The following is a 14545-nucleotide window of genomic DNA, read 5'->3' as shown; positions in this document are numbered from 1 at the left end:
GGGGGTCCTGGTTGACGGCAATTTGAATATGAGTCAGCAGTGCCCTGGCAACCAGGAGGGCCAACCATGTCCGGTGGGGAGCATCAGGAAAAGCATCGCCAACCGGTTGAGGGAGGGGATTGTCCTGCTTTACTCTGCACTGGGGCGGCCTCACCTTGAATATTGAGTGCAGTTTTGGGCACTGTAATGCAAGAAAGGTACAAAGCTGTTAGAGGGCATCCAAAGGAGGACTATGAAGACGGTGAAGGGCCTTGAGGGGAAGCCGTATGAGGAGCGACTGAGGTCACTTGGTCTGTTCAGCCTGAAGAAGAGAGGCTGAGGGGAGACCTCATTGCAGTCTACAGCTTCCTCATGAGGGGAAGCAGAAAGGCAGACACTGATCTCTTCTCTGTGGGGGCCAGTGACAGAACTCAAGGGAACAAAATGAAGCCATGTCAGGGGATGTTTACCAAGACAGTGGTTGGGCACTGGAAAAAGCTCCAGGGAAGTGGTCACACCACCAAGCCTGACACAGTTCAAGAAGCATTTGGACAACACTCTCAGGCACATGATGTGATTCTTGGGGTTGTCCTGTGCAATGCTAGGAATTGGACTTGGATAATCCCTGTGGGTCCCTTCCAGTTTAGGACATTCTATGAAATTCTAGTACTGCTGTATTCTAGTACTGTTGTACACCGTATTGTTTGCTTCCATACTTGATTTAAAAAATAAATAAATAAATATTCTAACCTTCAGTCAGAGCTTCTGTCTCTAATGAAGTTTCACAGAACTTGAGCCAGTGAGTCTGCAGCCATGAGTCAAAATGAAAGTGTTTGTACAAACAGCATTATTGTAGGCATGGCAAAGTTTGAAAAGTAATTGGTAGCTAAATATTAGAAATGAAAACATATTGAGTCCCTCAGAAGTTGACTGTTAGAGCCAAATCTAAGCTTATCTTTATCTCCTGGCATCTCAGATATGACCTAATTAAAGGGGAGTGTTGTTTAATATGTTAAAATGTGGTGTTAATATACCAGTGTTTATACATTTAGATAACTTTATTTAAACTAGATATGTGGGCTAAAAAGGTGTGCATGTTGGTGAGATGTGGCCATAGCTCAGGTGTAAAAATTCAGCTTTTTCATGTGATAGACTTACCTGCTTACAAACGACAGTATTTCATACTCTAAATCTGAAGATCTGGAATGATCAAAGGTCAGGAATGATCAAAGCATGAAATCTTGGTATTCACAAACAGATGTCTGTGAAATTATGTACTGGTCTAAGTTCTATTAAAACACTAGTGTTTTTAAGCCTCTATGCTAATGGCTGAAGTACAAAAGACAAGATTAAAAACCACTTATTTTTAGAGATACATGGAGAGAGGCAGATTTTCCTAAGTATACATATAAAAATTTGAGAGAATAGAACTCTTTCATTGGATTAGAATATAGCTATTCCCTGTTTATACAGTAGTGGCTTTGATGATATTACTCATGCTGCCTAATTTTTTTTATGGTCTTTTACCTCCATCTCGAGGTGGCAGGGAAACATTTCTCCTCAATTGTTTTTTTTGTCTTGTAGTGCACTGGAGCATTTGGAAGGTCAGGTAGACATCGAGGTCATGGTTTTCTTTCTAAGATATATTTTCTTCTCTAGGGTAATGAGATCTTGAAGGGTGAACAGAGAGGAGCAAAGGTGTTATTGCTGAGTAATACACACCTCAGTAGTCACAGTCAGAACGTTTTCCCTTCTAAAGCATCTGGATTGAAGCTGATACTTAGCCAGCCAGTATTAACAGCTAGGTGCAGCAAGTGCTGAGTAGTACCAGTGGGTCTAGCACTTAAGTTCTGAAGTACTTGTTCTATGCAGAATCTGTGCATGCATCAACATCAGGAAAGGCAACTTTGAGTTAATATCACAATTTCTGATGAAAATCTTGCTTCCTATGTTCTAATCTTTACAGTACACTAATCACTAAAGTACATAAAAGGCCTGCATGTTACACCTATTCGAAATGTTTGAATTGTTTCCTGGTTGATAGTTTTCATTAATAACTTGTTTTCATTAAATGAAGTCAAGGTTTGGGGGTTTCTTTCCAAAATACAGTCAATTATGGTGCTCTTAGTACTGCATGCAGCTGCTTCTGTCCTGATTACCTGTAGCTTTCCAGTAATTTCTTTAGTATTTGCAAATTTCTGTAGAAGTCTGTGACCTTATTAGTAAGGCAGTTAAATTTTCTTCTGTGTGTATATATAGTACTGAGCATATGGACTTGTATAGCAGTACCAACTGTGATTTTTTTTCAGATATTTGCTTGCCACCTATAATGGCAGGAGAAAGGGAAGAATTTGGCAAATACCTTTTTTTTTTAGAGAATTTATTTAAGCCGAGGAGAAATATATTTAGCCTTTAGCTCATCTGTATTTGTGGTTTTGGCATCAGTTTAATTAAGGAATATTTTTCATATGAATTTAAATACACTAAATATGTGATAATTTAGTCATCTAGAATCTTGCTAAAATGGCTTAGATTTTTAAAGGCTTTATATCTTATTAGTGTACTATTGATAGTATGCTAAATAAATGTCTGAATTGTTTGTATTTCATGCCTTTTCCGTCTGTCAGTGGCAACTGTGCCTCAGTACTATATATTAGGTTCAAAAACTGTATGAGATCCAGTTCTGTTTCACTTGCAGCCTTGTTTTGCATCCAAATTGCTCTTTTTCAGTGACAGTTGGGATTGTTCAGAACTGTAGATTGTCTCCACTATAGCACAACAATGTAAAGCTGAAAGCTGTGCATAAATAGGATTTATCTTGCTCTTACATAGAACCCATAAATTAAATTGTGTGTTAAATATATTTACATTTGTCAAGATGAGAATCCTGCATTTAAAAAAAAAAATCTCCTGATGTGTCCTCTCTGACAGAAATCTTGTGTTTCAGTGCCTGACTAATCTCTGCCTTGCTGATGCTATTGAATGAGCTTTGTATGTGAAAGCTCTACTAATCCTTGTACTTACTGTTTGAATGTTTGCTACAGGAAGCGAGCAGCTGCAAAGCATCTAATAGAGCGCTACTACCACCAGTTAACCGAGGGCTGTGGAAATGAAGCCTGCACGAATGAATTTTGTGCTTCCTGTCCAACTTTTCTCCGTATGGATAACAATGCAGCAGCCATTAAGGCCCTCGAGCTTTATAAGATTAATGCAAAACTCTGTGATCCTCATCCCTCCAAGAAAGGAACGAGCTCAGCTTACCTAGAAAACAATTCCAAAGGTGCCCATAACAATTCCTGCACTGACAGAAAAATGAACAAGAGGGAAATGCAAGGCCCAAGAGATGACTTTAAAGGTAAGATGTTTAGAATTTTCCTAAAATAAAACACATTTCATATGCAAGAGTACAAGCCAACAGAATTCACTGTGGTGGGGTTCTGCTGACTTCTTAAGTAAAATACAATGTTGGGCGATCAAGTGTTTTATTATGGGTTCTGAAAAATGACTGGATTAATGCTGAATACTGATTCTGAATGTGGATCTTTACCACCTGTCTGTTAAAATCAACATGCATTTGTTGTCTTGTGACACTAGTGATTTTGCAAATATGGAAAGGCTTTTTTAGGTGCTGTTGTATGACTGTTTTAGTTTCAGTAGTTTCATAACTCTTCTGCAATTAATGGGTTATAAAAGTTATGCTTTAACTAATTCCAGATTCTATGTTAAGAAACTTAACAGATGAAAAAAATGATACAGTGGATGATAGGCAATACATTTACTAAGCTAAAAAATGTTTAAGCAAAGTTATTTCTAAGCCAGTGTACAAAAATGAAATAATGTTCTGTATATCTTTTCTAACTTTTATGTAGCTTTTCAAACTCTCAAATAGTAAGTACATACTAATAAAATAATGCTAGTTGTTGCCAAAAACCTATGATTCTAACAGAAATCAGGCCAAATGTAATTAAAACCATTAACCTTTGAGTAGATCTTTTTAAGGATTATGACAATAAGTGGTATAAACACAGAAGTTCAAATTCATTCATTTTAGCTAAAGAAGGTGAAATTGTTTACAGCAAAGAATTAAAGAGGCATATAGAGTCAGCAATAAAGCATAGTATGGTGTTATAGGGGACCTAAGATGTTCCAGTCAATAGCTGCATCAGTTTGTTCTTTATCTGATGCAAGAATAAAAGTGTCCCCAAATTATTTATGATCCAAATAAGCAGAGAGGCAAACAGTAGGGAGGAGAAAGGGGGGCAGTGTAGTATTAGGTGGATGAGAGGCACATAAGGTCTGTTTTGTGATTCGTCTCTTGACTGTGTGTATTTTTAATGGAGCTGTGCATATACAGAATTTTCCTCATTCTCTCTAATCATCCCCTCTCCTAAGGGTAGATGCCTCAGAGTCTTCTCGACCTACCTTCAGAGACAGTCTATTGGCTACAGCAGTGACTCAGACTTCCTCTATGGGAACATCACAAGTATTGACCTCTCTTTGTGGCAGTATAGACAGAGAACAGTAATGCTCTCTGAGACCTAGTTACTTTTGGAATTGGATGATGTCTAAGGAATCTAATGCTCTGAAAATTTTTAAGGTCCATCTGCTGCAGCACTTACTGGGAAACCTGCAGTTGTGTTTAAGGAAGCCAAGGAAAAGGATGTGTAGCTTGCCTTTATGCTTGACATAGGATTTAAAGTTCTAAATAAGTTGAAAGAAATACCCTTCAGAAGTGATTATTTACTTTACTTTTCTGGAGTGCTAAGCCCTAGAACTTTTACCTTTGGGGAAGAAGCTATGTGGAGGCCATTGTAAGCATCTCAGTAATATCTTAGATGTCAGTTTAAAAGGAAGGAAATAGAGAAATCACAAATATAAAAAAAGCATAGGTTACAATTGTTGTCAGAGAGAGAGGAGGCACCATTTAAAGATCTCTGTAATTACCTGGGAAGCTATTTTCAATTTTGATCACCAAAATATTAAACTGGAAAGAGAGAAGGTTAGGCAGCAAGCACACAATTTTAAAAAGGTTCCATAAGAGATGAAATAAAATTTGCTAATTAGGGAGTGTTGGCAATATTGTTGGCAATATTTAGATCACAGGTAGTCTCTTTCATATCAAGGATCACTGCTAAAGCTTGACTTCATGTACAGATTTGTTATGGAGTGTTACTGAGAACAAGGTCTGGGAGGAGTTGCATTTACTTCACTGGATTGCTTCTTTGAAATAGAAGAGGTGAGAGGAGAAGGCATGTAAAAGCTAACAGATTCAGACATAAGTAAGCCAAAATTGGCTTGTGTTAGAAGGAAGCTTCACTTACATTTGTTTTCCTCCAGCTGTTCTCATTGCTGTAAAGTAAGAATGAGGCAGACCCTTATGGCAGCTCCTTTACATACTAGTCACAGGATATGACTTTTAAAGCTGCTATGAAACTGCTGATTGTAATATTAAATATTTTAACTGGAACTTGCACATGGTTAGTTCCTGAAATACTAAAACCTTTAGAAGAATGACTGAGAGTCCTTGCTGTAAGTATGAAAATCTGAAATGTGTTATATTGTTAAAAATTAGCAGCACAAGTTGGTAATTTATGTTATGAATGACCTCGGTGGTCCAGAGTCAGTGAACTTGAGACTGTGGTCCTCATTTTGAGGAGCCATGTCATGGAACAACATCTGTATCAGCAGTTAAATTTCTTTTAGATGAGTTTTGCTTCCTGAGCGTGCACTGCAGCAGATAAAAATAGGAGGTGTTGCACTAAGCTTTTCATAATGTTGTCAGTACTGCTGTTTTTTTAACAGGACAGATTTTAGTTTTGAGCTTTTTCACTGTCTTCAGATTGGTTGGAAAACAATCTAAGAAGCATGACATAAGCTTAACCTTTCCTGTGTTATGTGTGCTTTAAGAGTGGCTTGGGGCTCTGTGGAAGTCAATAGATTGTCTGTCTTTGCATTATCTAGTTTGAATTTTTAATTTAATGACTGCTTGGAATGAATATTAGTGTAGATAATCACATTTCAAAATACTTTAACATATAGTGTATTTATTAAAAATGTCTATTACAATGATGCACTTCCTTCTTTCTGCAGAGGTAGTTAGTTATTCTAGCATGGTTGATGAATACAGTTCTGAGATGTGTTTTCTAGGTCTCTAGAGATGCTATTAAACAGTTTCAGTTTTAGGTCTAAATTGTGTCAGTTCAGAAGAATCTGCATAAACTAGAATATCTTTTCAGGGTCTGATTGTGGTAATCCTACTCTAAAGCACCACCTCATGTGAAAGCATCTATGGGTTCTGTTTTAAGAAGTAACATAGAAAGCTAAAAATAATGTTTTCTCTTTTTCTTTTCTAAAGAGAAAGAGATTTCAAATAACAAATGGACCTCCCAGATGACTTATTTTGTATCAGGAGTTTGGGGAGAGGGAGAACAGATGATTTGGAGCAGATGATGTTTGTAAGCCAGCTTGTTCATCTGAATAGCGTGTTGATGAGTATACCCAAGTTGTTTATCTCAGTGAGGTCTAATGTACAAAGAAATAACCCACATGCCTCACTGTGTGTGTAATTTAGAAGGCAGCATACATTGCTGAGCATATATATGATTTTCAGGCACCAGTTTAGTATAAAAACAGTTGCAGAAAGCACTAAAAATAGAAATAAGAAATCTTATATTCCCATTAACATACAACAAAACAAATTGTTGAATCTTTTCTTCAAGTTCTGTTTTTAAGGGAGAAAGAATGTGTGAAGTCCATAGACATGCTACATTTGAAAGAAAGAGGTTGATACAATCTGGTTTGTTTAGTTGAATGATTTATACATTACCTGTGCAGATTTACCAGAAGACTCTATTGTTGCAGTTTAAACCTCTTACTGATTGCTCTTGTTTAGACAATATAGTACTGTTAACTACCAAATGTAGTTAATTGGCTGAAAAACAGTTTCAGCGTTGTGCACATTCTGATTGACATCCATGAATAAAGTATTTTACAAAATCAGTGAATGAAATTGTGATTCTTCATGCTAATAAAATTATGAAGTATCTGTTTTGAAACTATCCAGCACTGACACTGTTTTTCCAGTGTTTGTGATGATATGACACACAGATTTCTTCAGAAGAGCAAATAAGAAACATTTTATCTTTTTAATATTTATCTTAATAAAATTAATAACTTTATCTTTTTATAGATGTGACTTTTCTAACAGAAGACAAGATATATGAAATTCTTGAACTATGTCGGGAAAAAGAGGATTATTCCCCTTTAATCCGGGTGATTGGGAGAGTGTTTTCTAGTGCTGAAGCACTGGTACAGAGTTTCCGAAAAGCCAAGCAGCACACCAAGGAGGAGCTCAAGTCCCTTCAAGGAAAGGATGAAGACAAAGATGAAGATGAAAAGGAAAAAGCTGCCTGTTCGGCTGCAGCTATGGAAGAAGATTCTGGCGCATCGTCGTCTTCGTCATCAAGAATAGGTGATAACACACAGGGAGATAATAACCTCCAAAAACTAGGCCCAGATGAAGTGTCTGTAGATATTGAAGCAGTCAGACGGGTCTATGATAGGTTACTTTCTAATGAAAAAATAGAAACTGCCTTTTTAAATGCACTTGTGTACTTGTCACCTAATGTGGAATGTGACTTGACTTACCATAATGTGTACTCTCGGGATCCTAACTATCTGAATTTGTTTATTATTGTTATGGAGAATGGCAATCTTCATAGCCCAGAATATCTGGAAATGGCTCTACCGTTGTTTTGCAAAGCAATGAGCAAACTACCCCTTGCAGCTCAAGCAAAACTGGTCAGATTGTGGTCTAAGTACAGAGCAGACCAAATTCGGAGAATGATGGAAACATTTCAGCAACTTATTACCTACAAAGTCATAAGCAACGAGTTCAATAGTCGTAACCTAGTGAATGATGATGATGCTGTTGTTGCTGCTTCAAAGTGCTTGAAAATGGTTTACTATGCAAATGTAGTAGGAGGGGATGTGGATACAGATCATAATGAAGAGGAAGATGAAGAACCCATCCCTGAATCAAGTGAACTAACTCTTCAAGAGCTGTTGGGTGAGGAAAGAAGAAATAAAAAAGGTCCTCGAGTGGACCCACTGGAAACTGAACTTGGTGTTAAAACTATAGATTGCAGAAAACCACTTATCCCTTTTGAAGAATTTATTAATGAACCACTGAATGATGTTCTAGAAATGGACAAGGACTACACTTTCTTCAAAGTAGAAACAGAAAATAAATTCTCATTTATGACCTGTCCCTTCATATTGAATGCTGTTACCAAGAACCTGGGATTGTATTATGACAATAGAATCCGGATGTACAGTGAAAGACGCATAACTGTGCTCTACAGCTTAGTTCAAGGACAGCAGCTCAACCCATATTTGCGACTTAAAGTGAGACGTGATCACATCATAGATGATGCGCTTGTCCGGGTAAGTCATACAGCAACATGGAACTTAGGTCTGTTGGTTCTGACTGGTGCAGCCTACATGGGCCTTGACTAACTGAAAAGGACTTTGTGTGAGTGGATATATACTGATTTCCTCTAGGAGAATCTCAGATACCTTTACCAGATTGTTTGAATTCTAAGTGTGATGCTGAAGATATATGTTCAGCAGAACTACTACTCAGAGTGGTTGCAGACTTAGATGTTTTAAAGTGTCATATAGTTCTTATTCTCGCTTGTCAGACTGCATTGTTACAGCTCTTAACAGTGAGAGTGACCAGCTTCTGTTTCAATACTTCTTCTTTGTCCTCTGGACTGTCCTGGATCATCTTTTGATAGTAGGGTTTTTCAGATGGAAGTTGGAATTAAAACCTTTCAGTCGTGTACTCTTCTTGTGGATTTCTGAACTTCTAGAAGTAAAGCATTGTTGCAGTTTGGTGCAAATACTGACACGACTGAGAAAGGAGAAGACAGACAATTGAGAAATATACTGTTTTAAAATTAAAGCCTACTCTCTACCAGGTTTTTAATTTAAGAATACTCTTTGTAATTTCACTTCCTATCAGACATACAGTTGTATCCAGTTTGTTTTGTCCACTGATGTAATGGGAGTTTTTCCTTTACTGTTCAGCTGAGGGATATGTAAATACTGGAAAAAAGGGAGGGACAGTACTACCTCTTAAGGAGAGGATGGGCTAGAAGAGCATAAGAGCTAGTTTTAGGGAGATGTTCTTTTTAATGTCAGTTACAGCAGACGGAAAGCAAAGCTTCCTCCTTATGATGATAGTTGGGAGGAAAATACATAAATATCAGGAAAGGCATTCTTCCATATACAGCTTGTTGGGAAAGAAGTTGAAATCTTTGGGGACAAAAAAAAAATGTTTAATGTTGCTTAGAAAGCTCGTGGGCAACATCAAGATCGTAGTTGCTGCAGCAACTATGTTGCAATCAGGCTGCAGCAGTCACTGCAGTGCACACTCTTGGTCTTTAGGAGATTTAGGAAATTTAAATCAGATTCAACTCGAACATGCTGATTTGAATTGTGATGCACTTGCAGCAGCCCTTGCACAGCCTAGCAGTTTGGAGTTACATGCCTGGGCATGTTGCCATGGATCCTTGTATGACTGTTAATTTAAGCTGCCAGAACATACTAAATTATGGTGACCTGACTCTGTCAAAGCCCTGAGGAAAGTAAGAATTTTAAACTGTTTATTCTGGGACAGAAAATAAAGGGAAAACATAAAATTGTTCTGAATTCAAGAAGTCTGAACTGTAGTGGTAGTCATCAAGACCAAGTGCAGCCCAGGCATTTCTCAGAAGTAGAAAGTAGATTATATTCAATAAAGTGGAGATGAGCGCAGACTCACCATCCTGGCTGGAGGAAGGGACCGTGTAGTTTCAAACAGATTCTACAAGGTAACTGTTGTGGGATGTTGTGGACCTGGGGAAAATTATATCCATAAATGTATGTAGTGGGTACAGAATCCACCTTTTAATTATTGATACGTCTTAACTGATGATACGGAGTATCAGTGCTCAAGGAATAGATTTTAAATATTCCTCAGGAAGTGTTCAGAGTTAAAAAGAAGTGAATGAAACAATACAATGTGGCTGTTGACTGTAGTGTGCCTATGTCTCTTTCATTTGTTTCTTTTCATTTTAATATCAAAAAGGATGCAATAGCAATACATTTCAAGAGCCCAGAGTCTCTTCAAAGAAATTGTAAAGTCCTCTTAAGGGTAAAAAAGATGATGGCAAGGACCTAAAAGATGGAATGTAGAAGTTGAATGGGAAATCTGATTTTCTTAACTTGGTAGCACCTAGCCTTATTATCAGGAAGCAGGCTTAGCATAAGCAAAGAGGCCTATTTTTTTCCACACTGTACCTTAAAATGGTGAATGTCTTTGCCCGGAACTTGTAACTGTTCATGAAAGAAAAATCCATCAAAAGCTAATGGACATTAAAGGCATTCTGATGTGACCCACACACAAACCTCAGGGAGCCACTAAGCTGCAAGTGTGTTGGTGGCTGGAAAAGTATTGCAGGGAAAGTGCTGTTGTACACTGTCCTGCAGTTCCTTCAGCGAGTGCCTGATCTGTTCAAGAATTGCATGCTGTTGTTACGGGCACTTTCTGCAACTGGTTGAGAAGTGATTTTAGTAATTTTCACAATTTGTTTCCACTTCCTAATCGGTATGAAATAGGTGTGGAGGAAGCTCTTAGTCTTACGTCTTAAGCTTTAAAGCAGCTGGCTCTATTTCTGGTGATAGTCAAAGATGGGCACTGAGTGCACCAGACCTGTGTCTTTACAGAACAGTCGGTGCAGACTTTTTTGAGATATACTCAACTCAGTTATATCAAATAACTGATAACTTCCTCATAAAAGCATTTTCAGGAATATTGACTAAAATGAGGTTAAGATGGTCTTATTCATATTTTCCTTGTTGATGCTGGGTATTTTTCAAACAAATATAACTGTCAGCCTTCATAATTTCTTGCAAATGGACTAAACACTGACCTTTTCACGCTAATTAGTTGAGCTAATTAAGTTATTTCCAAGCTGTTTTTCACCTATTGATACTTAATATTTAAGTTTTTATAATTCAGTATATATGTTTTCTCACTTTTTGGACTTCATTAAAACAAATGCGAGTACTGGTAAGTGATTTTTTTTTTGTTACTATTATTACTGTTGTACTTTTTTCTTTTAGCAAGAATTTGAAGCAATACCTTTTAAATACTTTTGAAGCAATAACTTGTTTCAAGTTGCTTATTAAGAGACTCTTAGTTCACCCTGAAACACATACATCTAAGGAAAAAATCTCTTTACAGATTCTTTGTTCAATTTCTTTTCATGTATGAATCTTGCCTTAGAAACTTATTTTTCCTTTTTTTATTGAAAATTATTTAATGAAACAACAAACTTTCTTTGTATTATATACTTACTCTATGCTTACTTGTATGTATGTTATTCTGAAAAGTCACTTGGGGACAGGAGTGGAACGTTGGAATTTGTAACATCCTAGTCCCCACTTTTTTAAGGAACCCTTACATTTGGGATTTGGTAGCTCAGTTTGCAGTTCTTGAAAGCAGTTAACATGCTTTTTTCTGTCTAACAGGTTTAATAGGTTAGCTGTACTCCTGCTGAGTCACAGTACATGCACATGGTAGTAATGAAAGGAAATATATCCTTAAATCCCTTCTTCTGCCTTTTCATCCCCCAGCAGCTATTTCTTTCATCCCTTTCTTCTGAGTTTATTCTTCCCCCACCCCCATGGCCCACGTTAGATGTGGCTTTATTCTCAGGCAGCAGTAATTTAAAGGGTGTGAGTTATGACACACAAGTTCTGCAAATGAAAATGTGGTGGATTCCTTCGGCTGCATCTGGCTTGTACTTGCTTGAAAATTAGAGACTAGCTTTGACAAATTTCACATGTAATGTAGACAGCTAGCAGGCAGCAAGCCTCTCCTGCGTGTAAATGACTGTGACAACTGAAACCAATAGGCAGATTCTCTCATATATTAGCAACCAAGTACTTCAGGAGCTTTGATGTTCTTTTAGACTGTCATTGTTTCTGTGTCCAGATGAAAATGTCAGCACTAGTCTGCCTTGGATGCAGAGTATGTGTGACTGCTGATGTGTTCAACCTCTGAAGTACAGCTGGAGAGGACACTACTTTGTCACTGTAACTCTTGCTTCAAACGCCATTTTTTAGAAAAATGTATTGACTGACTTATGTCATGATGTGTCACTGATATTTTCAAACTTTAATAAGCACTGTTCTGTCATTTTTGCCATCTAGTGTGGAAAATATTCCTGCCACTGCCCTAAAGAGAGCTTTTATGCTACATGGCTAGAATTTGAGGTGGTTTATGATCATTTTTAACCAGTTTTAATTGAATAGAAATTAGTCGAGCTACTATCAGTTTTAAACAGGTAGGCAAACTCTGGTGTTACATTAAGCTTCTAAGTGTTTTTATATTTCTGCCATTCAGTGAAGATTCCCATAATTCAGGAAAGCATAGTGTTATTCTGTAAGCAAAGTAGAATCACACCATCTCTTAAGTTGTGGTACAGTATCATGTTTCAGCAAACAAAATACAGATGTTCTTTATGACATGGTCTCTCAGCTTTCAGCTTTTTGATTCACAGATACTCAATTTTTGATGCTCCTGCTTTAGACCTGCTACACATGTGCTTTTTAGGAATTCCCTGTAAAATGTAATGATGATTTCAATGACTTGGCCAGTCAAACCATCACGATATAAAACTTTGGTAATTCACACACATAGATTATGTTTATCCAGCAACATCTGTGTTGACAAGATTGAGGTAGCTCTGATTATTATAAACAACAACAACAAAACAAGAGGGAAAAAAAACAAAAAACAACCAAGAGCCAAATAACTATAACTGAAGGTGATAATTCCTTGCTGCAGAAACACTGCTACCGTTCTGCTAAAATCCAGTGCCTCTGTACTACTGTGTCTAATTGCTGAATTCAGTTTTTCTTGTGAAGCATCAGTGTTGACACAGATGTTCGAAGGAGCAGCTAAACCTACAACTGTCAGTTGAGCAGCTTAGCAACATTGTCCTGCTTATAGAATTTACTTCAAGGAGAATCAGGCTTTGATCAAAATACTGGCTTTTGGGTAATCCTGTATCTGACTCCCTTGCACACAAGCAACACAGTGTTTCAATCTGCCTAGCCAACGTTTCTCAACTAAGAGTGTTTCCTTCCCCTTTTTTTTAATGCTGTTTTTCTCAGTAAAAAAAAAAATCATTGACATTTCTTTAGTTGCTCTATATGTATAAATATGAACTGGGTAGAGCCCTTCCCAAATCTTCGTTCGCAAAGCCTAGCCATGATGATGGTAAATATGAACACTTTCCTTAGTATAAGTGCATTTTCATGACACAAGAGAGTCTTCACACTGTGACAGAGGGTTGCTGTCCCAAAAGAAATGCAGCGGCAACACTTGCTTTCTCAGAACCCATTCAAATTCATAAAACTTGCAGTATACTAAATTACTGGTAGTAAATACTACAAAGCCAATAGGGGAGAAAAAACCAAAGCTTTATTAGTGCTGGTTTTAAGTGGAAGGAATTCAGACAGGAGAACTTGTGTCTCTCCAGCATGAACATATAACCTGTATTTACAGTTTTAAAATAACTTGTAGTTCTCTGCTTTTAAAAAGTCACAGTTGTACTTGGAACATGGCTTAAGCTCCATTGTTATCATAGTCATGAAAATAAATCTTTTACGCATCTGTAAGATGCACAGTTTTAAGATTCACATAAAAGGCAAGGTGCTAAAGTGCACTGTTACGGAAAGCATGGGATGAAAATACCAGTGACAGGGGAACTGCAGCAGAAGTATTGTTGATAAAATACAGTGAATTTCAAAGAATAAATGTTATTTGGTCTCCTTAGGGGCAAAAATATTTTATTGCAAATGATATACAATAGAATACCAAACACATTAGGTAGTACATAACTAAGTTTTTCAGAAAATCTTGTCGTTTACCTGATTGAGATGTAGACTGATCTCACTTGCTCTCATTATTGGGGTCTTCATGGCTTACCTTCATGCTTTTTTAACTGAGTTTTATATCCTATGAAGTCAACACTCCCTCTCTTTCTAAGTCTAGTTTTCAGTACCAGGTAGTGCAATTTTTTCTCCACATGCTCCTTTTACATGAGGTGCTGCAAAGTCTTCAAACCCATTATGATAACCACCCTGGCTCTGTCACCCATCCAGCCCTGCTGTGCTGCTTGGAACATGGATGGCTGACTTGGCAGTTAGTAGGAGAAAATGTGTCTTGCTGGTGGTGTAATTTTATGACTTGATGGTGTCATTATTGCTGCCTTTACCTTCTCTGTTCTGTTCTGTTTTACTTTACACTTCTGTAGGAAATTTCTGGGTTGTAAAGAGTGTGTCGGCATGTGTGTGTGCATAAGGTAGGGTAGCGAAATAAAAAGAAATGGTTCAGCATGTTAAGGACACTTGGTAAGTACAATTTGCACTGGCCCAAATGAGAGGCAAATCTCACCACTAATATTGTCTTGGTAGAGGAGTGTACAGGTCCATCTGTGCTGTAGTTTAC

General features: G+C 37.4%; 1 protein-coding gene across 5 annotated transcripts in view; it reads left to right on the top strand.

Annotated features, from left to right (window-relative positions):
• UBE3A (ubiquitin protein ligase E3A) overlaps nucleotides 1-14545 on the top strand; it is a 54153-nt gene that overhangs the window by 28434 nt on the left and 11174 nt on the right. For 4 of the 5 annotated variants that reach the window (XM_032677876.1, XM_032677875.1, XM_032677879.1 and 1 more), the window contains 2 exons: nucleotides 3024-3334; nucleotides 7169-8424. In XM_032677876.1, the coding sequence (XP_032533767.1) occupies nucleotides 3024-3334; nucleotides 7169-8424 (1567 nt within the window). The remainder of the gene's footprint in view (nucleotides 1-3023; nucleotides 3335-7168; nucleotides 8425-14545) is intronic. The other variant, XM_032677880.1, reaches the window with a different exon arrangement.

This window comes from Chiroxiphia lanceolata, chromosome 2 (assembly GCF_009829145.1).
Source record: "Chiroxiphia lanceolata isolate bChiLan1 chromosome 2, bChiLan1.pri, whole genome shotgun sequence".
NCBI classification, from domain to species: Eukaryota; Metazoa; Chordata; class Aves; order Passeriformes; family Pipridae; genus Chiroxiphia; species Chiroxiphia lanceolata.
Note: the sequence above shows the minus strand (reverse complement) of the source record. Positions and strands in the feature narration are given on the sequence as shown.